The sequence below is a fragment of the Furipterus horrens genome, unplaced genomic scaffold (assembly GCF_987537825.1).
Source record: "Furipterus horrens unplaced genomic scaffold, mFurHor1.1.pri manual_scaffold_1, whole genome shotgun sequence".
Taxonomy (NCBI): Eukaryota; Metazoa; Chordata; class Mammalia; order Chiroptera; family Furipteridae; genus Furipterus; species Furipterus horrens.
The window spans coordinates 168850644-168878500 of record NW_028327171.1 but is presented as its reverse complement, the minus strand read 5'-3'; the positions used below and the strand labels follow the sequence as shown (position 1 = coordinate 168878500).

Sequence of the window (27857 nt, the reverse complement as noted above, 5' to 3'; positions counted from 1 at the left end):
AAGTGTGAAGTGGTATCTCATTGTGGTTTTAATTTGCATTTCTCTGATGATTAGTGACATTGAGCATCTTTTCATATGTCTATTGGCCATCTATATGTCCTCTTTGGAGAAGTATCTATTCAGGTCCTTTGCCCATTTTTTAATTGGGTTGTTTGTTTTTTCGGTGTCAAGTTTTGTAAGTACTTCGTAAATTTTGGCTTTTAACCCCTTATCAGATGTATTGGCAAATATGCTCTCCCATTTTATGTGTTGTCTTTTTATTTTGTTGATGATTTCCTTTGCTCTGCAAAATCTTTTTAGTTTGATGTAGTCCCATTTGTTTATTTTTTTCTTTTGTTTCCCTTGCCTAGTGAGATATATCCAATAAAAAATTGCTAACAATTTTTTTAAATCCTTACTGCTCTAAAAAAAAAAAAAAATAGAAGCTACATTTTAAGTAAGAAAACTATTTGCTCAGTGGTGATAGAATATTGATACAGACCTTGGTCTGGCAACCTCTGACAAAAAGAACATCCCACGGATGCCATAATGCAAGTATCTTAAAGCCCACATACTGATGCTCCTTGTTCCCTGCCCCTACCCAATTGGTGAAAGAAGGGTGATAGGCCTCAAAGAAATAAAGCTCCAAAGGAATTAGAGGTGGTGTAGGGCATATATGAAGAACCCATTGGCTCAAATATTTCTGACTACTAATTTTAGTAGTCACAGAGATCTGTTGTTATATATGAAAGGTGTATTCTGTTTTCTAGAAGAGGTTGCATCTTTCTCATTTTTTCCTTCACTCCAGCCTTGTGGTGCCCTCTCAGTTGCATGGCTCCTGTGCCGGTTAGGGGTGGACAGTGATAGTGACAGTCTTTGTTCATCCGCCTCCTCTTTGATCCTGCTTCTGAGAGAATGAGTAGGGTAGACTCCAGACTTAGCCCTTTATTTAGTAATTGATTAGACTACTTTCTCTTGAGTCTGTATTAGAAAGTCTACTAACAACAACCAAAAGAACTTGTGCTATTTAGTTAACCTATTTCTAAGAGTATTGAAAACAGTGAATTCACATACTATAATGAAGCTGGATTGGCTCTTCTCCAGCCCTCCATTTATACTTATTAACCTTACAACAATTCAGTCATTCATTTTGTGCAGTTTTTGGACCCCACTTATGATTGGGTTGTACTGTAGTGTTACTCTTCAATCAAATGAACTTTTTCAAAATTAAGTGAATAAAGTAGGAAAATGTTCAAATTTTTGGTTACTGTCGAATTTTAACACATGTAACCACCCTTGAGAAGTCTACAAATTAATGACTCTTTCTCTCTAAATAAACTGAGCTGTGAGGGATGGTAGAGGGTGAAAAGTATTACCTTTATTGAAATACTATAGTTAATATCCCTGATATATAACATGTTCTTTCAAGTCAGTATGAAAAAGAGTAAAGGAGCAAAGGAAATAAATATTGGTGGTTTACAAAAAGAGGAATTCAAATAGCTATTAAAGCTATGACAACATTTTCAGCAACATTAATAACCAAACAAATGAAAACTAAAGTACAGTATTCCCTCACCGCGGGTATTACGTTCTAGACCCCCCCCCCCCATGCGAAAGGTGAAAATCCACGAAGTAGGAACCTCTCATTTATTTTAGTATTTATATATATTTTAAGGCTTTATAAACCCTTCCCACACACTTATAAACCGTTCCCAGTCCCTTACTGACCTTTCCTACTCCCTTATTAACCTTTTCCACACTTTTATAAACACTATGTATGTTCTTAAACATATTCTACACTCTTAAACCTACATAACTTTAACAACATATGTATACAGTACCGCAAAATCTCGCAATATAGTGAAAAATCCATGATAAATAATTAAATATAATATTTTTAAAAATCCCGCGATACAGTGAGGCCGCGATATAGAGAGGGACTACTGTAATATCTTTTTACCTGTAAAAGTTGGTAAAGGTGTAAAAGAGCTATGTATGTCCAGTGTTGGAACAAGTGTGGTAAAATTAACATTTTAATCCACTGTTGATAAATTGAAGCAGCTTTTCTGAAAAGTCATTTGATTATATGTATCAAAAGCCTTAAAAACATGCATATTCTTTTTACCTAGAAATTCAACTTCCAGGAGTTTATAATAAGAAAGTGATAAAATAGATGCTCAAAGGATTATAATGGTGAAATATTAGAAACAACCCTAAATGTTGATCAGTAAAGGTAAAATAAACTCACTTATTCAAGAATTATTTACAGAGCACTTACTTTGTACTAGGCATTTTTCTAGGCTCTAAAAATACAATGTCAAGACAGAAAAAGCCCTTACTTTCATTATATTGGAAATGACACAACATAATATTTTTTCTAAAATCCCAGGAATGATTTTTTTTTTTAATTTATTTATCTATTTTCGGAGAGAGGGGAAGGAAGAGAAAAAGAGAGGGAGAGAAACATTGATGTGAGAGAGAAGCATCCATCCGTGGCCTCTCATACACACCCGGACCAGGGACCAAACTCACATCCCAGGCATGTGCCCTGACCGGGAATCGAACTGGCCAACTTTCGCTTTGTGGAACAACACCCAACCAACTTAGCCATACCAGTCAGGGCACACAAAATAACTTGATAAATAAGAAAACATTAGACTTCCGGCCAAGATGGAGGCTTAGACGGACACGCTAGGTCTCCCTCTACAACTAGAGAGGAATACAACTACTTCAAAACAAAGGATAACTAGAAATCCCAGAAAATAAAACTACACGGAAGTCCAACATATGAAGTTATAAACCAGCGGTGCCATTTGGGCAGGTAAGAGTTAAAGTGGGCAGTGCTGTTTGCGGTTGCACCCGGAGCGGCAGGCGGCGAGGAGTCCCGGTGGCCAAGCCCCTGGCGGTGCGCGACTCCGGAGCTGGGGAGAGCGGCTACGCAAGCCCCTGGCGGTGCGCGACCCCGGCGAGGAGTCCCGGTGGCCAAGCCCCTGGCGATGCGCGACTCCGGAGCTGGGGAGAGCGGCCGCCGCATCGCCTTGAACAGTGAGGTCCAGGGGGGCGGGAGGACGGATCCCGGTCTCCTAGCTGAATAACTGTGTGAATCCATCTTGGACCCCCGCCCCCAAAGAAAGCACCACAGGGCCGCGAAATAGGTCGCGGACAAGCAGGCGCCGGTCGCTAATTTGTGACGCGTACACAGGCACTGCCCCCGACAGCCAGCCCAAGAAAACAAAACGCATCTGTCAAAATGAGGCAGACAAATATAGAGATCCCAGTGGCACAACTCACCAGGCAGCAGATAGAGAACCTGACAGATGAACAGATAAGAAACCTGTCAGAGGCTCAGTTCTGGGCCATTGTTATCAGGTGGCTTACAGAATTCACAAAAGAGCAGGAAAAAGATATGAAAGAAGCGAAAAACTTTCAGAACGAAAGGAACAAAACAACATACGAGACAGAAGGAAAGGAAATAAAATCCAGAGTTCATTTCAACAAACTGGAATATGGAGAAGGAACAAGCAGTCAACCAATGCAGCGAGAGGTAATGGGAAGCAACAACGAAAGGATCAGAAACCTCTGGGACAGCTATAAAAGGCCCAACATAAGAATCATTGGTTTGCCAGAGAATGAGGAAGATGAACTAGAACTTGAAAAATTGAGTGAAAATATAATAAAGGAGAACTTCCCAGACTTGGGAAAGGGAATAGACCTGCAGGTCCAGGAAGCAAGGAGAGTTCCCAAGAGACTGGACCCAGGGAGAACCACTCCAAGACACATTATAATCACAATGTCAAAAATTAAAGATAAAGAGAGAATCTTAAAAGCAGCAAGAGAGAAGAAAAGAATTATGTACAAAGGGGTCCCAATTAGACTATCAGCTGACTTCTCAAGGGAAACCCTACAGGCAAGAAGAGACTGGCAAAAAATATTCAAAGTAATGAAAATCCAAAACCTACAACCACGAATACTCTATCCAGCGAAATTGTCATTCAGAATAGAAGGACAGAGAAAGTGTTTCCAGGACAAAATAAAACTGAAAGAGTTCATTAGATCCAAACCACTGTTATATGAGATGTTAAAGTGACTGGTTTAAAAAAAAACAGAAGCTAGGGAGATGAAACAAAGGCAAACTAAATAGGCAACGAGAGGGGAAGAGGAACTGTGGGTACGGGAAGCATATTGGGGGGAGGTCAACAGGGAGGGGGAATGGGGAAAGGGAGGGAGATGATATAGGAATTGGGGATCAAGGTAGGAGGGAATGGAATAGACGGAGAGAGGTTGGGAGGAACTGTATGCACAACTAATGGACATAATCTAAAAGGGGGGGACAACTGGAGGGAGGGGGGCCACCGGGTGGAGGGGAGCAGAGGGAAGGGAAATTGGCACAAATGTAATAATTCAATCAATAAAACACATTAAATCTGGAATATAATCAGCCATAAGAAAAAAATAAAATAAAATAAATAAATAAATAAATACTGCATGCTAGAATATTCCAAAAAAAAAAAAAAAAAAAAGAAAACATTAGGTATTTATGAGTTCTATGATAAAATTAAATTAGATACTGTAATAAGAACTAAATGGGGAGAAACTTTTTACATAATTTTTTTTTTTTTTTTGAAATGGGGAGAAGGAGGGAGGAAGAAAGAGGTAGAGAAACATTAATCAGTTGCCTCTCCCACACGTCCCAACCTGGGACCCAACCTGCATCCCAGGCATGTGCCCTGACTGGGATTCTAACTGGCAACTTTTTGCTTTGTAGGACAACGCCCAACCAACTGAGCCACGCTGGTCAGTGCAGTGGGGAGTAACTTTTCATTAAGTGGTCAGGAAGAACCTCTCTGAGGAGGTCGCATTAAACTGAGACTTCTAATTGACAGGAAAAATGCAGCTATGCAAGATCTGAGAGAAGAGCATTTGGCATCTCAGACAGAAGGAACACCTTCCACACAGAGCGAACCATAAATTCAGAGCAGCAGTGTACTTAGTGGCTAAGAACACAGACTGGAGCAATGGAGCTAGTAAATGCCTGATTTGGACCGCCAGCTCTGCTACTTAGTAGCCATTTATCTTTAAGCAAACTGCTTAACCACTCTGGGGTGTAAATGTGAGAACAAATAGTGGTAAATATCTGAGAATATCTCAAAGCACTGAACCTGTGATAAAATTATGATAAAAATCAATCAGTAACTTTTACCATTAGTGATACCACATAAGATGGTGTGCCCTATATTTCTGATATACCATCACGGTTGAGAGCCATCAGCTTCAGTGGTATGTAAGAACAGTTGAAGATTTGAGAAACAGTACTTTTATTTGTTTAAATTATATTTTACTAATATTACACAGTCATGTATTCATCCTAAAGAATAATCATGGGTATGTCCTAAGATTTTATGCAAAGTATTGAGTCTAATAGTAAGAGAAATAGAAAACCTAAAATGCCTAATAAAAGGATGTTAGGTGAATAATTGTGGGATGTTAACAATATACTACTATGCAGCCATTAAAAATGACATGAAGACTGCTTAATGATATGGATGTTTTTAACATTTGGTCAAATAAAGTAGTTATCCATTTGAGTTTCTTTTTATATCTTTAGGTAAACATATAGACAGATACTTACAGAAAAATGCCTAGAAGGAGATAGCCCAAATTATTAATAGCAGTTGTACATTTATAATTTTTAAGTGGATATTATTTTAGAAAAATTAAAAATTATACATAATTTTTAAATAAATTATTTAAAATTGTACTACTCAATTAATACTTTTAAAGTTTGACCTGAATTTAATAGGACCACTTAACTAACTCTAATAGAAACTCTTAAAGGTTTCTCAAAAACAAAGTCAAAACTACTATATCAAATAGGAAAGCAAATAATAATGATGTTGTATCCTGAATTTGAATGCAGTGAAAAACAAACTCTCAGTTTCCTAATCTACTTGCTGATTCAAGCTAAAAAAAAAGTCTTTTCATTTTAAAAAAATAAAATCACCTATTGAATAATGTCTCACCAGTGAATAGAGATTATTTTTGCAATAAGGCAATTTCAGTGGATGTGGTTATCATGGGATAATCACACCCCTGGGGTATATAGCCTTGTTCCTGTAATCTCCCAGGAGTGTAATTATTTCATGATAACCATACTCCCTGGTGTTGCATTATTTCTATTATAAAATTCTTAGTTTGGTATATAAAGTAACTTACTTTGATCACTGGAAACTGCAAGGTGCTGTTAGAATGTTCCAGCTGTGAGGTTTACAGAGACCAGCTATAAGATTTACTTCTCCTTTACAAAGTAAAATTAGGCAATCAAAGCGCTTCTTTTGGTTAAGCTGGTTTAGAATCTTTTCTACTGATAAGTTCATCTTAACTTTGTAAGTTTTCATCCATTCTAGATATGTCCAAATTATATGTAAAACTTGCAAGCTTCAGTGGTGACTAAATTTTTATGAAATATTTTTTTATTACATTATAATTAAATGGCCTGCCCACCTGGGTTTTATCTATACTCTGTGGCCCTTATTCTTATCATTAGACTGTTACCATTTGTCACTCATGTTTTTAATGTATATTGAAATTAAACATTTTAAAATCTGCAATGGGGTTTTCAACAAAGCAAGTGGGTTTATTTGGGGATGTGGATGGTTTGTGTTTTTGGCTTTCTTCATAGATTTCATAGTTACATATTATGTGTTTTCCTCTACTTAATCTTTTTGTTTTAGTTTTGTTTGTGTTTTTTCTTTGTAGACTTTTTTAGAGCAGTTTTAGGTTCACAGCAATATTGGGAGGAAAGTACAGAGATTTCCTGTATACCCCTGCCCCCACAGATGCAAAGCCTTTCTCATATCAACATCCCCAACAAGAGTGGTATCTTTGTTACAGTTGATGAGCCTACGCTGACACATAATTGTCACTTAAAGTGCATAGTCTACCTAAGGGTTCCCTGTTTTGTGTTGTACATTCTGTGGCTTTGGACAAATGTATGATGACATGTATCCACTGTTATAGTACCATACAGAGTGGTTTCACTGCCCTAAAAAGCTTCTATGCTCTGCCTGTTTATCTCTCCCTCCCCTCCAACAATTGATCTTTTTACTGTCTCCATAGTTTTGCCTTTTCCAAAAGATCATACAATTGGAATCATACAATATGTGGCCTTTTCAGATTGGCTTCTTTCACTTAGCTATATGCATTTAAGTTTCCTCCATGTTTTTTCATGGCTTCATAGCTCATATCTTATCAGTGCTAAATTTCATTATCTGAATGTATCACAGTTTAATGATCCATTCACTTACTGAAGAGCATCTTAGTTACTTTCAAGTTTTGGCAATTATGAATAAAGCTGCTATAAACACCCATATGCAGGTTTTCATATGGTCATAAGTTTTCAGTTCCTTTGGGTCAATCCCAATGAGTGTGACTGCTGGATCGTGTGGTAAGAGTATGTTTAATTTTATAAGAAATTGCCAACTGTCTTCCAAAATAGCTTTACCATTGTGCATGCCCACTGGCGATGAATGAGAATTCCTCTTGCTCCTGTATATCCTCGACAGCATTTTGCATTGTCAGTGTTATGAATTTTAGCTATCCTAATAGATGTGTAGTGGTATCTCATTTGCATTTCCCTGATGACATGATGCAGCTCATCGTTTTATTTTTTTAATTTATTTTCCATTGCTATTTATCCCCCCATACCCTCTGACACCTTCACCCACCCCCTCCCCACTGCAGTCACCACACTGTTGTCAATGTCCATATGTTCTTTCTCTTTTTTCCCTCTTTTTTTCTTTTTTTGCTTGATCCCTCCTTCCTCCACAACGTCCCCTCAACCCCAGCTGTCAGCCTGTTCTCTATCTATGAGTCTGTCTTTATTATTTTTAGAGAGAAAGGAAAGGAGGGAGAAAGAGAGGGAGAGAAACATCCATGGGTGAGAGAAATATTAATTGGTTGCCTCTCCCACGTGCCCCAACTGGGGACCAGTCCCACAACCCAGGCATGTGCTCTGACCTGGAATTGAACTGGCAACCTTTCACCTTGCAGAATGATGCCCACCTCACTGAGCCACACAAATCAGGGCAAGTCTGTCTCTTATTTTGCTTCTTAGTTCAGTTTGTTCATTAGATTCCACATATGAGTGAAATCATATGGTATTTGTCTTTCTCTGACTGGCTTATTTCACTTAACATGATGTTCTCCAGGTCCGTCCATGCTGTCGCAAAGGGTAAAACTTTCTTCTATTTTACAACCAAGTAGTATTCCATTGGCAGCACATCTTTTCATATGCTTATTTGCCATTTGTATATCTTCTCGGTGAGGTGTCTTTTCAGGCCGTTAGATCATTTTTCTTGAGCGGGTGCTTTTTAAACAGCTTTATTGAGTTATAATTTACACACCATACAGTTCACCTATTTAAAGTGTACAGTTCGGTGGCTTTGAATTCAATGGCTTTTAGTTTGTATATTCACAGAATTGCACATCCATCGCCACAGTTTTAGAACATTTCCGTCCTCAGCCTTCACTGTCCAGCCCCTGGTCTCCCCAACCTTAGGCAACCACTGTTCTGCTTCCTACTTTTTCTTTTTTAGGTTGCCTATTTGGGACATTTTATGTAAATGGAATCATATAATAAGTAGTAAAGAAAGTGGTTTTAATATCACTTTCTTTGCCTTAAAATTTTACACTAACAATTAAAATTGCATCGCTTCCCCATCACCCTCACCCCAAATACACACTTTCCAGATCCTCTTTTTCCTCGTGGAGTCGGAACATTGATATGCAACAATATGCACAGAGTATTTATTGTTAACCAGGGATCTTCATTCATGCTGTCCAGAGTTTTTATTAGGGTTTAATTATATAGGCATGAATAATGAAATCATCTGCCATGTGGCTGAACTCAATCTCTAGTCCCTGTACCTTTCCCGGAGGTCAGACTGACAATCATGTGGCTCACAGGCCCAGCCCTCTAATCCCATGGCTGGTCTTTCTGGTAACCTATCTAAGGGCTAACCATGAGTCACCTTGTTAACATAAACTATTAGAGTCCACCATGAATAACAAAGATACTCCTGTCACTCAGGTGATTTTGAGGATTTAGAGGCTCCTTCTCAGAAACTGGGGACGCAGGCCTGTCAAATATTTTATTATATAGCAGTTATATTTTTATTTTCACTTAAATATTTTTAAATTTCTCTTGAGGCTTCTTCAATCCATGTTATTTAGAAGTATGTTGTTTAATCTCCAAATATTGTAGGATTTTTCTGGCTGTCTTTCTGTTACTGATTTCTAGTTTAATTACACTTCGGACTGAAACCATTCTTTGCATGCTTTCTATTCTTTTACATGTGTTAAAGTGTATTATATGCCCCAGAATGTGGTCTGTCTTGGTGAATATGAGCTTGGGAAGAATGTGTGTTATGCTATTGTTAGATGAAGCACCCTATAAATGTCAGGCAGATCCAGTTGATGGATGGTGCCATTCAGTCCAACTATATCCTGTTGACTTTCTGCCTGCTGGATCTGTCCATTTCTCTTAAAGGGGCATTGAAGTCTTAGCTATACTAGGGTATTTGTCTGTTCTAAAAACATTGCTCAGTTTTTGCTTCACATATTTTGTTGGGTGCATAGACATGTGAGATTGTTATGTCTTCTTGGAGAATAAACCTCTTTTCATTATGTAATTGGCTCTCTTTAAGTCTTTGATAAAATCTCCTTGTTATGAAATCTGCCTTGTCTGAAATTATTATAGATTCTCCAACTTTGTTTAATTACTGTGTTAGCATGGTATCTCTTTCTCCATCCTTTAGTTTTACTCTGTCTTTATATTTAAAGTGGGTTTCTTATGTACAACATACAGTTGGATCTTATTTTTTGAATTTGTTATTGATATAATTGGATTAAGATCTACCATATTTGTAATTTTTTAAATCTGTTGCCCTCGTTCTTTGCTTTTTTGTCTTCCACTCTTCTGCTTTCTCTAAATTTAGCTGAGCATTTTATATGATACCATTTTTTTCCTCTCTTAGCATATCAGTTATACTTATTTTTAATTTAATGGTTGCCCTAGAAATTGCAATATAAATTTACAGTGACTCTAAGTCCACTTTGAAATAACACTATGCCAGTTTCTTAAAACAGAGTAAACCAGTTACTATTATATAAAGCAGGTCCTTCCTCCTATCCCTCTACTGTCATGCATTTCATTTACCATAAGCAACAATCATTTAGTATATTGTTACTGTTATCATTTGGAACAAGATGTTATCTGTTAGATCAGTTAAGAGTAAGAAAAATAAAGTATTTTATTTTACTTTGATTTATTCCTTCTCAAATTATCTTTCTTTATTTTGCTCTCAGTTTTTGTCTCTTTTTAATCCTCTCTTGAGAACATGCTTATTGATTTTAGAAAAAGGGAAGAGTGGGAGAGAGAAAGGGAGACAAACATCAAGGTGAGAGAGAAACATTGATCAGCTGCCTCTCACACATGTCCCAACTGGAGACTGAATCCACAACCCAGGCATGTGCCCTGACCAGGAATCAAACCTGTGATCTTTTCGGTTCATGGGACAATGCTCCAACCGAGCCACATCCAGCTAGGGTGATCTGAGTTTTTGATCTGCATCATTTTCCTTTTCTCTGAAGAACTGCTGTCAATATTTCTTTTAAGACAGGTTTACTAGTGACAGATCCCCAATTTTTTGTTTGAGAACGTCTTTATTTCTCCTTCACTTTTGAAAGATAATGTCACTTGATATAAAATTCTATGTAAGTGGGTTTTTTCTTTAAACAGTTTAAATATTTCACTCCACTCTCCTCTTGCCTGCATGGTTTAAAAGAAGGCTGATTTAATTCTAATCCTTCTTCCTCTCTAGGTAATAGTTTTCCCCACCTTCCTACCCCCAGCATCTTTCAAGATTTTCTCCTCATCTTTGATTTTCTGCTGTTTCAATGGTATGTTTTTTTGTTTTTATATTTTTCTGCTTGGTGTTCTCTGACCTTCCTGGATCCGTGGCCTGGTGTCTATCATTAGTCTTGAAAAATCTCAGCCATTACTATTTCAAATATTTCTTCTATTCTTTTATCTCCTTCTGATATTCCTGTTGTACATATGTTACACCATTAAGAACTGTCCCACAGTTCTTGGACATTCTGATTTCCTTTTTTCTTTTTTTCCTTTTTCCATTTTCTTTCCCTTTGCTTTTTTGCTTTTCTGTTTGATTATTTCTTTAGCCATGTCTAGTCTATTGATGAGTTCATAAAAGGCATTCTTCATTTCTATTAGTTTTATATTTCTAGCATTTTCTTTAGATTCTTTCTTAAGAGTTCCTGTCTCTGTTTACATTATCCTTCTGTTCTTTCATGTTGTCCACTTTTCCTAGTAAAGCCCTTATCATATTAATCTTAGTTATTTTAAATTCCCAATATGATAATTCCAGGATTTTTATCATGCTGTCTGATTCTGATGCTTGCTTTGTCTCTCCAGACTGGTTTTGCCTTTAATGTACTTGCAAAATTTTGTTGAAAGCCAGACATCATGTATCAGGTAGACAGAACTGGCTTAACTATGCCTTCAGTGTGAGTTTGTATGTTTATCTGGCTAGGTGTTAGGTTGGGTTTACTCTTTGTTGTACCTACAGATGTCAGAGGATAAAATTTCCTCAAGTGTTCTTGTTTTCGTCTCCCTCAAGACTCCTTCTTTTAATAGAGTCTAAGCCTTTCTTAAATTGTAATCCCTTGATACTATATAGGAGCCCCACTGACATGGTGGTAGATATGGGGGAGGCAAAGCATTCTAGAGTGGTTTGCCTAGGTCTCAGTCTTCTGGTGAGCCTGTGCCCCTGGGCTGTAACCTTCACAAGTGCTCCTCAGCTTTTTTTCCCCATGTAGGTAAGGCTCTGCTAAAGTAGCTTCCCTTAAGGGTAAGCGTTTGTTCAGGACAACAGAATGTGTTGGTTGTACTATTTCCAAGTGGTTACTTTTTCCTTTCCACCGTTTGAAGGGAAGTCCAAGGGAATTTGTTCTTTGTTGTTCATAGTGAAAACCTGGTGGGGCTCCTGGAAGTAAAACTCACAAAAGAGTGGGAGTCCCATTAAGGTTGGGCCCTCAGGAATTTTTATTTCTCGTGCCTAATTGCTCAGTTTCCAACAATGGTCAGTTATCTTTTTAAGTAATCCTACCAGTTGCTGGCTTCATTGGTGGTTCCTGATTCTGATAAACTGTGATTCTTTGTCACCTATCTTTCCTATTTGGGGGGCAGTAATTTGCCCTGTGACCTCAGTACTGTAATAGGTCTAAGAGAATTTGTTGATTTTCAGTATTTTCAGCTTTTTTCTTGTCGTGAGGATAGGACTTTCAAGTGCCCTGTGTATTGCACCAAAACCAAAAAGTTGTAAAAGCAACATAAAAGTGAATAAACATTGAGTCAAATTTGTTAATATTAGTTTCACTTGGCACTAATTATTTGACTTTTCGTTTTTCAGGCTTAAGTTGCTATATATTTAAAGTTACTTTGCTATTTTTTTAATTTAGCTATAATTTTTAAAATACTTGTAACTGTCTCAATATGGTAATATGGAAAATTTCACATTTTTAATAAACATTCCAAATTCCAAATCATATTATTGGATATTCTTGACATGCACATATTTCTTTCTTTATAATGTCTCAGTGTGAGATCCAGCAACACTACAAATGGCTAAAATGATGATAACAATAGGTACTTAATGTTTCAAGTGTCTCTATCCAGTCTTGTTTATACCACAGCTTTTAGTGTGTTTAAACAATATGAAAATGAATAAATAGCTAAATTGAGGAAACGATTATTTTACACTTGTTGAAATATTTGTTTGCATACCAGTGCTCTTTTCCTTGTGTAATTTTCCCTAACTCTTGACTTAATTTTTCTTGAAGAATTTTACACTAAGCCGTAAAACTGATAGAAGTATTCTCCAAAAGAGCTCCCACATGCTGCTCCTCTGTCTTTTCATCAACCTTTCATGTTGAAGGCATTTTGCTACTTGAGAACATGTTTGGGGAATTTAACAAAATAATTGTCAGATCACAAGCTTTGCTAGAAAGACATAGGAGCATACTGGAGGGACTTTGTGTAGAAAGAAAGATGATAAACAGTTTGGCAAATACCCCTGAATCTGTTATGGATTTCCCTTATGCAAATCCTGAAGAAGTTAAATACTTCCAGCATTGGAAGAAAGCCCTACATCTGATGACAGAATTTTTTTTTAATTCTCCAACATTGGGAAAAAGTACAATAAAAATTAAAACTCAAAAAAGTAAAGAATAAAATGAATAAATCCTCCAATTTAATTCTACTGCAGAAAAAGTATTTGTGTTATCAGAATCTCATTAAAGCTTGAGTCCTGAAATAAGCATATATTGCCCTGGTTGATGTGGCTCAATTGGTCACAAGTTCAATTCCCAGTAAGGGCACATGCCTAGGTTGTACATTCCATCCCCAGTTGGGATCAGCGTTTTACATATCTGTGTCTGTTTGTCTGTCTGTCTGTCTCTCTCTCTCTGTCTGGAATTAAATAAATTAAATAAATGAATGCAGGGGAACCCCCACCCAAAACCAGAATTATCTTCTGAGGGCAGGCCCCTTGTACTACAGGATTCCCCTGCTAGGTGAGTGTTCTAGGAACCCATCTGTTTCAGTGTTCCAGCTGGTGTTGTCATGAGACTGTGTTTGGCTTCAGTTAATTTTTTTTAAACTCTTTCAGCATGTTTGCCCATTTCATGATGGGTGATCTACAAGCGCACCTGCTGAACAGCACTGAGTGTTCAGCAGTTTTTGACTGAAAACAACATGACTACTGTACCCCACCCTTTCTATTCACCCAATCTCACCCCAAAGGACTTTTTGTTTCCCTCAATAAAAAGGTCCTCAAAGGGAAATGTTTTGCCAATGTGGAAGAGGTGAAACAAAAAAATGGCAGATGCACTAAAAGACGTCAAAATCTACAAGTTCAAAAACTGTTTTAAGCACTAGGGAAAAAGTCTCCATAGGTGCATTGCATCAAATGGAGAGTACTTTGAAGGTGACTGAAGTTTAAACATGTAAGAATAAATATACAATTTTTTACAAGTAAATTCTGGGGGTTTTTGTGTCCCTCTTCACAAATAAGTAAATAAAAATTTAAAATAAAAAGATACTAAAACTAATAAATGATTTACTTCACAGTAAGTAGGTGAAGTTAGGCACCATTTCTGTCCTTTATAACATGTAGTTGATCAGTCAGGAATCAAAATTTTTTTAATACATGAGGAAGCTAATTAACTGAAAAGAAATTTTGACTTATTCCGTCGGCAGCCGTCCGTCTCGAGAGACGATGGTGTAGCTTCTTAAGAGTCTATCTGCACCGCCGAGAATGGCTGTGCAGTCCGACTCGGGAGTGACACGGTATCTGTCTCCTCCCGTGTTGAATCGACATCTTGCGATGACGCTGGAGTGTCCTCTCCAGTGAAGCTGAAGCTACAGAGCCTGGGCAGGGTGATATGGAGGGTCTGCTGTTGCCCATGCAGCAGACCCCCCCTCTCTTCACAGCTGAAGTGTCCAAGGGAAAGACGGAGTCAATACAGCTTGGCTTCAGGTGTGCCGCAGGAGTTGCCGGTGTTGACTTACAACGTCAAACCGCCTTAGGGACTCTGGCTCCGGATTTTCTGTCGGGGTTTACTCCCTTAGCCTTTCCCCTGAAGAGGTATGCCGCAAGGCAGCGGAGGTTTTTTGGAGTCAGAGTTTTCCTTCTCTGATGTGCCCTGACTGGAAGATCGAACCAGCGACACTTAGCTCGCAGGCCGACGCTCAATCCACTGAGCCAAACCAGCCAGGATATGTATGTAGTGTCATTTTATTGTTAGAATGTTTTTCTCTGGGTTTTTTTCTTTCTTTCTTTTTCTTCTTCTTAAAGCAAGCCCTTTAACATTTGTTGCAGCACTGGTTTGGTGTTAACAAAGTCCTTTAGCTCTTTCTTGTCTGGGAAACTCCTTATTTCTCCTTTGATTTTAAATGATAGTCTTGCTGGGTAAAGTAGCCTTGGTTGTAAGTCCTTGCTTTTTATCACCTTGAATATTTCATGCCACTCCCATCTGGCCTGAAATGTTTCTGTTAAGAAATCAGATCACAGTCTAATTGGTGCTACCTTGTAGGTAACTACCTGCTTTTCTCTTGCAGCTTTTAGGATTCTCTCCTTGTTTTTAAGCCTTGCCATTTTAATTATGATGTGTCTCAGTGTAGGCCTCCTTGGGTCCAACTCCTTTGGGACTCTCTGAGCTTCCTGGACTTGTGTTTCGTTTTCCCTCACCAGATTAGGGAATTTTTCATCATTTTTTCTTCAGACAGGTTCTTGATCCCTTGCTCACTCTCTTCCTGGTATTCCCATGATGCGGATGTTGTTACGCTTCGTGTTGTCCAAAATGTTTAAGTTCTCATTTTTTTAAATTCTTTTTTCTTTTTGCTGCTCTGTGTGGGTGTTCTTTTCTACCTTGTCTTCCAAATCACTGATTCAGTCCTGTGCTTCATCTTACCTGTGGGTTATTCCTTCCAGTGTTTTATTTATTTCAGATATTGCATTCTTTATCTCCGACTGGTCCTTTTTTTATGGTTTCTATGTCTTTTTCATACTGTTGAGTATCCTTATAATCATTATCTGAACTCTCTGTCTGATAAATTGCTTGCCTCCATTTCATCTAGTTCTGGAGATTTCTCTTGTTCTTTCATTTGGAGTCTTGTTTCTTTGTCTTTCCATTTTGGCTGCTGCTTTGTATTTTCTGCTATAGTTGTTAGCCAAGCTGTATTGACTCCGTCTTTCCCTTGGACACTTCAGCTGTGAAGAGAGGGGGGGTCTGCTGCATGGGCAACAGCAGACCCTCCATATCACCCTGCCCAGGCTCTGTAGCTTCAGCTTCACTGGAGAGGACACTCCAGCGTCATCGCAAGATGTCGATTCAACACGGGAGGAGACAGATACCGTGTCACTCCCGAGTCGGACTGCACAACCATTCTCGGCGGTGCAGATAGACTCTTAAGAAGCTACACCATCGTCTCTCGAGACGGACGGCTGCCGACGACGAGTTGTTAAACTGATCAGTGATATAGTCTCAAGCAATAATCAGCAGTGAGGCTTCAGTTTCACGGGGTGGGGCAGAGTAATTCCTGTGGGTGGGACTATTGCTTCCCCTCAGGCTGATACCATTTGGAGAGGGGTGCTCTGCTTGAGAAAGATGGCTTCTGCAGTATGGGGAGTGACTTAGCACAGGGATCCTGGCATCTGTTCCTTCAGTTCTCTCCCCAGAACCACCAACCTGACTCCTCAAGCATAGTCCACTTTGCTCTACCTCTGCCAGAGCCAAGGGTAAGTGGCTGCAAATGAAATTTTGAGGCTTTGCATCTCCAGCCATCTCTCCCTGGCAGACAGAAACCCTGCTGCTTTTCACAGCTGGATGTTTTCTGGGTTCCTTTCTGGCTCTGGTACTGTATGCTGCGGAACCCAGCTTGGGGTTTAGACCCCACACTTCTCAGAGAGAACCCACTAGCCGTTGAAATATTCCTCAGGGACTTCAGCTGCTGCCCTCAGAGCCCAGCCAGCCGTCTCACGCCTCCTCCGCACTCCCTGCTAGTCTTGTTGTGGTAAACTGGCTTCTTCTTCTGTCCTTGGTTATAAGGCTTCTCTCCAACTAGCATTCAGTTGGTTATTCAGGATGATTACAATTTAGTTGTAATTCCAGATTTGTCCTGGGAGGAAGTTAGTGTAGCTTCCACTTACTCCTCTGCCATCTTGGATCCTCTATCTTATAGTCAGTAATTATTGTTGACTGATTTAAAATATCATGTATAACTTTTTTTTAAAGTAAAACACACTGGCCTTAAGTGTACAGTTTGAGTTTGACAAATGTATGCACCCGTGTAACCAATGTCTCTGACCAGTTATAGAGCATAGAGCATTACAGTCACCATAGAAAACACCATGTGTCCCCTCCCACTTAGCCTGTTGAACCCACAACCACTATTCTAATTTCTAATCCAATATATTAGTTTTACCTGTTCATGAACTTTGTGTAAATGGAATCATACAGTATGTATTCTTTTGTGTCTGACTTCTATGACTCAATGTAATGTTTTTGAGATCTATATAACTTTTCAAGAGCGTTAATATTCTTATAACTTTTTTAAAGCACAGTGCTGCCCTGGCTGGCTTGTGTGGCTCAGTGGATTGAGTACTGGCCTGCGAACTGAAAGGTTGCCGGTTTGATTCCCAATTGGAGCACATGATTGGTTGCAAGCTGAGTCCCCAGTTGGGGGCCTGTGGGGTACAGCCAGTATTTCTCTTGTGCATTGATGTTTCTCTCCCCCTCCTTCTCTCTCCCTTCCACTCTCTATAAAAGTGGATAAATAAAATCTTTCTAAAAAAGTGTTTTTAACATGGCACTAACTTCTAATATTTCACGTTCATAACAACACATATGATTTTTAAATTAAGTTTATTGGGTGAGGCATTAGTTAATAAAATTATATGTTTCACATATACAGTCCTATGATATATCATTTGTATAATGCACTGTGTGCTCACCATCCAAAGTCTGGTGTCCCTCTGTCACCATATACAAATGAATTTTTTTAGTCCTCTAGGGCTGTGAATTCACTTTATTATAGCTGATGTATCATCACTAAAATATTTACATATAAATTAGATTGAAAATGTAAATTTAAAGACATAATCAAATATAAGCCATATATCTTAAACTGTGTTGATTCCGTAAAGCAAGATTGTTTTTAATAGTCTTTCCTATTGGCATACAATAAAGACAGCTTTATCTTTCTTTCGTGTATTTTCCAGACACATAGACTAAATGAAATGTTTAATTTTTCCTTTATATTTTATGTTTTAATAGAGATCAAATTAGCTGTCTTCAGTATGAACTTCAGAGAAGGGCAATAAGAAACCGTATTGTTTCCAGCCTTCACTAAGATGAACTGGCAGTGTGTCAGGAAAATTCCCAGTATGGAGCAGTTTTATTACAATTCAGTACAATTGGTTCTTGCATAACCTTTAGAAAATCATACGTAAAACATTCTCATCTATATAAATAAAAATCACCCACATACTTTATTAATAGCTTTGTTCACTTTTTCCCTGGGACTTGTGCTACATGTTCCTGCTGTGCCCCCTTTTTCAGTCTTTTTTTAAAATAACTTTCTATAAGCTTTCTTAAAAGCAAAAGGTTAGGTAATATTAGGAATCAATATAGGTGTAAGGCAATTCTTGATAATTCCTACTAGACACAGATCTCTTGCTTAATCGTGTGCTAGAACTGGTGTCTCTAAGTGTCCTTTTTACATTTAGTGAAAGAATGGGTTTTTCACTAGATATAGTCAATTTAACTTTAGAATTAGGAAAGAAGGTTGCACTTTCATGGTAATAAGAATTATAATGTATTTTATTTGTGATAATGTTGAGGGGTTTCTTTTAAAACACATGTATTTTTAAGGTTATATCACTGTTACTCTACAGTAAACACTTGGCGAAAGCAGGAGCATGGCAGGTTGAAGTCTCAGCCTTCGTTTCCATTGTCCAGTTCATATTAGCCAGAAATGTGTGTATTTTCAGGTATCATTTCCTGAATCCAAACTTCAGAAGATTTTCTATATATTCCCAAAAAATATGATGTATAAAGTACCAAAATAATTTAATAATAAATCTCTAGATAGAACTATAAATTTACAGGAAATACAGGGCTCAAAGACCATATTAAATGACTTTACTATTCAGAATTTGGGAAATTCTACAGGACAAATGACCAAGATTCTTCAATAAATGAATAGTACAAGGGGGAGAAAAGAAAGGTGGCTAAATTTTTTTAGATTTTTTATAAGAGACCAAAGGTGTATGCAAATTGTACATCAATAAAAAAAGAGAGAGATTTAAAAGATGTGTGAAACAAATGCGGGGTGTGGAAATTGTTTGGATCCTAATCTAAACAAAAAATTATGAAAAGATGCTTTTGAGCGTTGGCCAGGTGGCTTGGTTGGTTGGAGCATCATCCTATACACCAATAGGTTGCAGATGTGATCCCTGGTCAGGGCACATATCTAGGTTGTAGGTTCAATCCCCAGTCTGGGTGTGTAGAGGATTGATGTTTCTCAAATCAATATCCCTCTCTCCAAAAATCAATAAACGTATCCTCGGGTAAGGAATTTTTTTTAAAAAAGATACTTTTGAGACTACCAGGGAAGTCTGAATGTTAACTGGATATTAGGTGGTATTTTAAAACTATTGATAGATGTAATAAAGGTGTTGAGGTTTTATCTTTAAGACATAGTCCTTATTTGTTAGTGATTTATATATCTGACATTTATTTAAAATACTCTATCAAAAAGGAAAAAGTTGGGGTTAATAGATAAAACAAGAATGTCACAGTATTGATCATTGTTGAAGCTATGTGATGAGTGCATAAGATTCATTACATTATTCTCTTTAGGTTGGGAATTTTTCATAATATAAAATTATTAAAATATAGACACACATTCACAATGAGAAGGAAAAAATTGATCATGACTGTAATAGCAAACAAAACTATATTTATTTTAGGACTAGCCATTTAGTTTCAGCAAACAGTACCCATCCTATAAATTAATGTTTTAAATTTGATGGAGGGAGAGGCATTTCTAATGCAACCTTACCTGACCTACAACTCAGTGCCCTCTCTTCTCCCACTGAATACCATAAAATTGTAGGAGATAATTCTTCATTTGAAAGGAATAATGAACTCCTGAGTGGAAGACACATCTGTCCTAGTTACAGAACATTTTTTACCTTCAATTGCTTTTGCTTAGTTCTATAAAAATTAATGCTCTCAATGAATAGATTAAACTCTTTACAAACATAGTTTTGTACAACATAATTCACCTTCTGGGGAATGTTTTTCCCCTGAGACGCTGACTTCAAGGTGTCTTTCTAGTAGAAAATAGTTGGTTTAATCAGGACACAGAACTGAATAGCATAGTCACACTCAGTACTTTGATGCTTACCCATATCACAGCAAAGGAAATTTACAAAATTAATGGGTGTTGAAAACATTTTCTTCAGTGGACCTGGTTTTTTAAGTTGAAACATTGGTTTTCGTGGTATAGAGGCTTAACTTATCCTGGCTTACAGGATCTAGAAAGGAACTCTCACAAAATCAACATCTTAAAACAAGTACCCTTTTTTCTGGATTACTTAGCAGCATTCTGCCATAGCAAATTTAAGAGCAAACCAAACATTCCTAAGCTCCAACTCCAGCTATAATTTAAAGTATCGAGACACCACACATAAAAGTAGTGATTTTGCATTTAAACATATTTGTAAATTTTTTTCAATATATCTATGTAATCTCTTATATCAACTAAATTTTGAGTTCTCTAAGAGTCATTTCTGTCAATTTAACTCTACCTAGCCACTGTCACAATAACATGAAAGTATAAAGACATCTTACTAAATACATCTTAATTAGGTCTGACTTGTCACATCTTCCAAACTCAGAAATTTTGGTGATAGAAGCTTTTAAGTACAAAAGTAATGTATGTGGATAAGACAGAGTTTTGAAAAATGTTATTACTGCCCTGACTAGTGTGGTTCATTTGGCTGGGCATCATCCAGCAGAGGGCCCAGTCAGGGCACATGCCCAGGCTGCAGCCCAGGCGCCGGTCAGGACACATGCAGGAGGCAAGCATTTGGTGTTTCTCTACTTCTCTTTGTCCCTCCTGTCCGCTCTCTCTAAGAATAAATAAATAAAATCATTTTTTTAATGTTACTACTAAGAGTATTTTTAAATATTAAGAATATATCATAAGTAATCATGAAAGTTTTATACCTGCTGGCAAAAATAATAGTTACTATTATTGACTACTATTTGCCAGGTATTTCAATAAGCACTGTATTTACAGTCTTATAATGTAGAAGTTATGCTAAGCATATGTACTACACAGAATTCAGTTGAGGTTTTGGAGAAATAAATGCTAGAAGACTAATGTTTCTTTCATAATCTGTATATTCTGACAGACTGGGGAAAGAGATCATTTTCTTGAAGTAATTGAAAGTACTGTAATGAAAATGTAAAATAAATAAATAACAAAAAAGAAAATTAAAAAAGCATGTTTTCTAAAACATCTTATTAAAATCATCTATTTTGATGAAATTAGTAACCTCTTGTCATAATGGCAAAGTACTTTGGTCCTTTACTGAAATGGTTTCTATCCTTACTCTTACATGTCTGCTTTCTGAATTCATCTGACATCTAAAACAGTTGTTGACAATGAAATGTAGTTTTGACACTTAGAGGAGACATTTTCTACTTTATAAAATTATGTTTCTGTGATGAAATTTGAGAAGCCACCAAAGAGGATATTATCTAATTAACTGAAAGCTATTAATTGTATTAGCACTTTTATGCCATTTGGAGGCAACCAGTATTAATATTTAAAAATCAGTTTTTATTTAAGGTTTTATTAATATTATCAGCCAAATTGCATAATTAAAAGGATATTAAAGTAATCCATAGGAATAAAATATCTTATATAAAAGAAAAAAATCAAAAACTCTATATTGTTTTAAAATAAAATCTTAATGAAATAAGATGCTGCTTCATGATGTATTTGTTTGTTTTGTTTTCAATTAAGTAAGGTTTTGTTCCCCCAGTAAATTAAAGCATCACATTATTAATAACTTCCCGTCCTCCAATAATAAACATTTTCCCCTATTACCTGCCTGTACCTAGACCTAACTTTTGGCTGTTCTCGGTAATGTGAATAAAGTAGTAAAAGCCCAGAGAGTCCAGTAAAAGATATTTACCTACACCTGAACTCTATGACCAAACTTTTACCAAAGATGCTACTGACAAGTGAACAAATGTTAATTTTATTGCTTTTTGTTTTCTATGGTAACATATAGGCGAACATTTAATAAAGCAGTAAAAAGAAAAGTAGATGAAGTACTTAATTCAAAATAGAGAATCAGTTTCTGAATGATTCTTTATTTCCCCACCTTCCTTATGAATTTTGATTGGAAGAAATTGTCTTATTTTTCCTTATATTCCAGATATCTTGCCCAGTATTATTTACTTAAGCCAATGTAGACAATTTAGGCCAGAAACTTTAATAGTTTCCATGAACTATTGTCATTATTTGCTACCTGCAGGGGAAGCAAAATGAAACTGGAATATACAAAAGAAAGGGGAAAGTCTCTCCTACCTTATGTAAACCTAATAATGTTTAAGGGAAGGGCTCAGATGTTTAAAAATTTTTGTTTTTAATTATATCTATCTTTATTCCATACTACTTATGTTTGGAATATATTAAGTGACCAAAAAGAAGCTCACTTTTCAGTTTGGGATTTTGCAAAAGTAGAAATAGCACCTTGTGAAAAATATAACACATATAAGCCTATCACCAGTCTGAAATTGCTTGTCACCAATGCCACACTCATAACTAGAAATTTCAAGCATTGGAGGTATACGCACATGTGCAAGTGCACACACACGCAAGTATGCACACGAGATTAACTGAAATAGAAACCATACCCATAGCGCATCTGTGTGTGTTTGTGTGTGTGTGTGTTGTTGTTGTTGTTGTTGATAATTAGCAACTATATGGCATGTACTCGGTATTGATGCTTGATAACTAAGGGTGAGGAATTTTGAATGGGAAACTAGAATAACAAATTGGTCATGTACCTTTAAAAGTATCTCTTAAATTGAATTCCTACTAAAATAATAACTATTAAAAGTTTAATTGCAGTTTTTGTTATCATTTTGCTGTGGCTTTATACTAAAAACTACCATGCAGATAGCATCTAAATGTATCTTTTTCTCTCTGATAAAGTTACATAAGAGAATTCCTGTAGCACGTAAAGAAAAATGCAATTATTTTCTATTCTGAATCTCCAGACTGCTGTTTTAGAAAATCATATCTGATTATTTGCTCAGCAGAAGATTATTGAGTTGATTTAGCTGTGATTTTACTTAACAAAACTTCAACTGCATTCCTACTGTGGAGTCCGAAAAAGGTAGAGAGATATAAATGATACATTCAAACTGTGATTTTTGTGAACAGGGCCATCGATGCACCCCTCGGAGCTAATAGCGGAGATGAGAAACAGTGGGTTTGCACTGAAACGAAATGTACTGGGGAGAAACTTGACCGCAAATGATCCATCACAGGTAATGATCTTTTTATCAGTAAGCTGAAAATGTCTATAAATCTAAATGTGATTGCTTGTGAATTGCTACTTAATGTTTTCCAATATGCATATAGCCATGGGAAAGCAAAATAGAGCAAAGGAAATGCCTAAAATGTATTTTGATTTTGCTTCTTTATTATTTTAACTTAAATGAGAAATTGTTTTTAAACCTATATTTTAATAAATGAAACTGCTCCTCTGGGTGATGTGAATGAAATATTTAACTAAACTGGTGATACGGTTATTATTTTTTCCTTCCTGCTAACACCCCTGAAGTGGCAAAATAGAACCAATGGGAAGAAGTATATAAAAGGAAACTAAAAATTATGAAAATATTTTCAACATTAATTTATTTAACCATACATAGATCCAGAAAATGGTTGAGTTTAAAGGATTGTAGCTGTCCTAATGCAAACCATTTATTTTATTTAATGAGGAAACTGGAGCCCAGAGAAATAAAGTGGTTTCTCTAAAGTCATATGGCTATTTTGAGACAGAGCTGAAACTAAAGTCCAGCCTCCCACCGGCGTAAACTTGTGCTGTTTTGAAAAGAGGCGCATTACTTTTCAAACATTATGAGGGATTGTTCATACAACCTATATAATTACATATTTGTATTGTTTGATATACTTGATATGAATTTGCTAATCATATATTTGATAATGTGCTGATAAAATTATAAAGGCTAAAATTGTGGATGTTTTCATCTTCCCCAAAAGTTAATGATCTTGGTTTTAATATTTCATTAAATTTAAAACAAAGCATTTAAACTCATAAGTATCGATATTTAAATTCAAACTCAAAAGATAGAAAGTAGAAGCTGTGCTGTAAACATCTTATCTATGTTTAACATATTCTTCCTGATTAAAGTTTGTTAATGAGAGCAAAGCTGTCATCTTAACCTCTTAGTGTCTAATGATACTCCTTAATTTACCCCCTCCCCACTTTCCAGTTCAAAATGTCACAGTCATTTACAGTATGTCCTCAATACAAAATTTCTTATTTGTAAATGTTTTCTTTCCTGTCTGATAACTAACTTGTCTTACAGTCTAACAATTTAATGATCTTTGTTGACTCAGGAATATGTTGCAAGTGAGGGTGAAGAAGATCCAGAAGTCGAATTTTTAAAGTCACTATCTACCAAACAAAAACAGAAACTTCTCAGGTAATAAAAATGTATATATTTAATGAATTCAGTTACATTTTTTTGTGTGTTTCATCTTAATATTATGTTCAACTTTGATCCTAAGAGCTCCTGAAGGTACTTAAGCCATGTATCATTCAGCTGTAGTAACACAATTCTTTCTTTCAGTAATATGAAAATGAACCTAAGAGTTTATATACTCAGATTGCTGTACCACAAAAAAAATAAAATAAATAACACTTTTCAGAACACTTAATTTGGAAATAGATTTATTTGTGGGTTTCACTTGTTTTAATAGGTTTGTATATATCTGCGTTTTATTCTTAGAAAATATTTTTGTAAGATTTTATGAGGAATGCTGAAAAAATGCTTATTAAATTTAAGGTAAATATGAATCTTGTTAAATATACTACGTCTGGATTAAAGAATCCAAGAAATGTCTGCTGAGTCCAATAGAGGGAGCTCATGATGTTTTAGTATGTGGAGTTTTGAGAATGGCTGGACAGAACCCAGTGAAAGACGTTTTTATTTCCAATTCAGACATACCATGTAAACAAGCCAGTCTTCCAAGAATGTGAAGTATTTCATATGCCTTAATAGAATTATTCTAATTATTTATAAATCTAAACAATTGTTGAAAACCAGTATGGATTATTTAATTTTATGTAATTGAACAGTATAAAAAATATAAAGGGTATTCTTATTCAGAATTTCTGGACAATATGCTTTTGAATTTTGATAATGTAATATTGATTAGTATTTACATAGTTTTAAAATAGTATATACATGAAATTAATTTTTCATCTGATTATAGTTATATATTTGAATTTGCAGTAGAACCAACTAATCCATGTTACAAACCCTCTTTAAGTCATGATGACCATTTATTTAGAGTCCTATATAATTTTAAACTGATTAAGTAAGAATATTTTTTAATAGTCATTACTATCAAGCAAAGTATAGTGAGAGAATTGGCTTAATGCATTTAATTTTTTATTTAAATTTAATGTCTATGTGACGAATAATTTAAAAGGAAAAAATGATTTGTCATTTAATAAAGTGTTCATATTTAATACTACTTTAATAGCTGCTAATATATTGTCTACTCAAAATTTTAGGTTAGTTTATGAAAGGATTATTTTTAGTCTGTTACTGTTTTTCCCAATAACAGGAAATTGGATCGACTTGAGAAGAAAAAAAAGAAAAAGAAAAAAGATATAAAAAAGAAAAAGCTTCAGAAGAACAGAAGTAAACACAAAAAATATAAACCCTCCTCCTCCTCCTCCTCCTCCTCCTGCTCCTCCTCCTCTTCCTGTAGTGAAACTTCAGAAGGCAGCAGTGAGAGCGATAACAAAGAAAAAAAAATACAAAAGAAGAAAAGAAAGAAAAACAAATGTTCAGGGAATAAAAAGAGTGATACCGAAGAAAAGGACAAGCATAGGAAGAGAAAACTTTATGAAGAACTTTCTAGCAATCACTGTAACAAGGAAAAAGCCAAGGAAGAGCCTAGATTTTTAAAACAAGAGAGTTCTAGGAAGACTAGCAAATGGAGTTATTCTGATTTTGACAGAAAGTCCAGAAGCCATAACCACAGCCCAGAGAAAAGAGGATCTGAAAGAAATAAGAGGAGCAGCAGGAGCCGGAGCAGAGATGAGAGGAGCAGGAGAAGCCAGAGCAGAGATGAGAGGAGCAGGAGAAGCCGGAGCAGAAGTCACAGTAGTTACAAGCAAAGGGAAATAAGGAAACGGCCACAGCGAAGTCCCAGTGAAGAGCAGAATAGAAGAAACGACAACAGAAGCCATGGCACAGATATATCCAGAGGAGGAAAAATACACAGAGAGAACTCAGGAGAGAAGCATACTAGAGTGACACAGAGAGAACGAAGCAGAGGTAGAGAGTAAAGAGAGACTGCGTGTGACAATTACCTGGGAATAAAAATAACTCCACTTCCCCATCGAATACCTTTAGCAAGGGCTAACATATACTATTGTCTTCCTAATAAAAAAAAAGCGCTATTTTAATTCTCCATCTCTGAACTGTCATATGAAGTACAAAACAACATGAATCTCATAAGAATGAACTTTGCTAATATCTGTAAGTAATTATTTTGGAGCTATAAAAATATTTCCTGAGGATAAGTGTTTCTTGTGCCCTCTATAACCAGATAAAAACCCTATATAACTCTGTGACATTTTCTTTGTTCTGAAACATTATTAAAAGAATGATACTACAATTGAATGGGCATAATTTATTTCTTTAAAACATTTTTTAAAGATTTTTTTTTTTAGATATTGATTTTAGAGAGAAAGAAGGAGAAAGAAACAATTATCTGTTGTTCCACTTATTTATACATTCATTGTTTTGTATGTGCCCTGACTGCAGTTCGAACCTGCAGCCTTGGTGAATTGAGACTGACACTGTAATCAACTGACTTCCTTTCAGGTGTTTTGTTCTACAGAGTAAGCTATTTACATTAGGGTGATACATTAATTTTCTATGCTGCTATAACAAATTACCTCAAACTTAAAACAACACAAAAAAAATATTCTACAGTTCCTGGACATCAGAAGTCTGAAATGGTTTTCACCGGGATAAGATAAAGGTGTCAGCAGGGTTGATTCTTTCTGGAAGCCCTAGTGAAACACTATTGGCTCACCTATTCCAGCTTCCAGAGGCTGCCTGCATTGCTTGGCTCCAGGCCCCTTCCATCTTCAAAGCTTACAAAGAAGAGGCAAGCCTACACCTGATCACTCTGACACTTTGACATTTTGCACCCCTCTTCCACTTTTAAGGACCATTGTGATTATAATGAGCCCACCAGTAGCATCATCCTATCTTAAAATCAACTGATTTGCGACCTTAATTCTGTTTTGTCATGTAAGCTAGCATATTCACAGATTCCAGGGATTAGGATGTATATATCTTGAAGGAACCATTATTCTACCTACCACAGATTGTCTTTCTATTACTGGCATATAGCTATTAAAGAATTTCTTTCTAAAGGTTAAGCATTTATGTAATGTCACAAATGGACCAATGTAAACTATTTTAATATATTTCATGAGTATAGGCATATAAGGCATATTTAAACTTAGTTGCAAAATTTTCCCTTGTGTTTCAAAGGAAACTATAGAAAAAATTAGTACAAATTACAAGTAACATTCAGTTCCAAAAAAATATATTAAACATCATGGACACAAGTATTTTTATCAGGGTTTCACATTTTTTAAACATCTGTTATGTAATACAGTACAAATATTGGTTAGATGGTTTTGAGGGTTGGCAGTCATAATTTTGTAAATTCTGTAAGAAAGTAAGTAAATGTGAAAGAAGAGGTAAATAAAAGCACTCCATGTAGTGTGATATATATGTCTTTGTCTTGTATAAGCACGCACAAATGTCCTCTGATAGAGAAGAAAAGATGTAAGCAACTCTTTGATTATTTAGATTTTTCAGAGAATTGGTGTAGAAGAATTTGGATTCCTTTTACAGTATTC

The 27857-nt window shown here is 36.2% G+C and overlaps 1 protein-coding gene across 1 annotated transcript in view; it reads left to right on the top strand.

The window, feature by feature from the left end:
• CIRSR (corepressor of RBPJ and splicing regulator) overlaps positions 1–26593 on the top strand; it is a 43545-nt gene extending 16952 nt beyond the window's left edge. Inside the window, 4 exon segments of the mRNA XM_090280810.1 lie at positions 23090–23196; positions 24296–24381; positions 25532–26257; positions 26259–26593. Of these exon segments, the coding sequence (XP_090136936.1) occupies positions 23090–23196; positions 24296–24381; positions 25532–26257; positions 26259–26295 (956 nt within the window). The 3' untranslated portion in view covers positions 26296–26593.
• The last annotated feature ends 1264 nt before the right edge of the window (positions 26594–27857 follow it).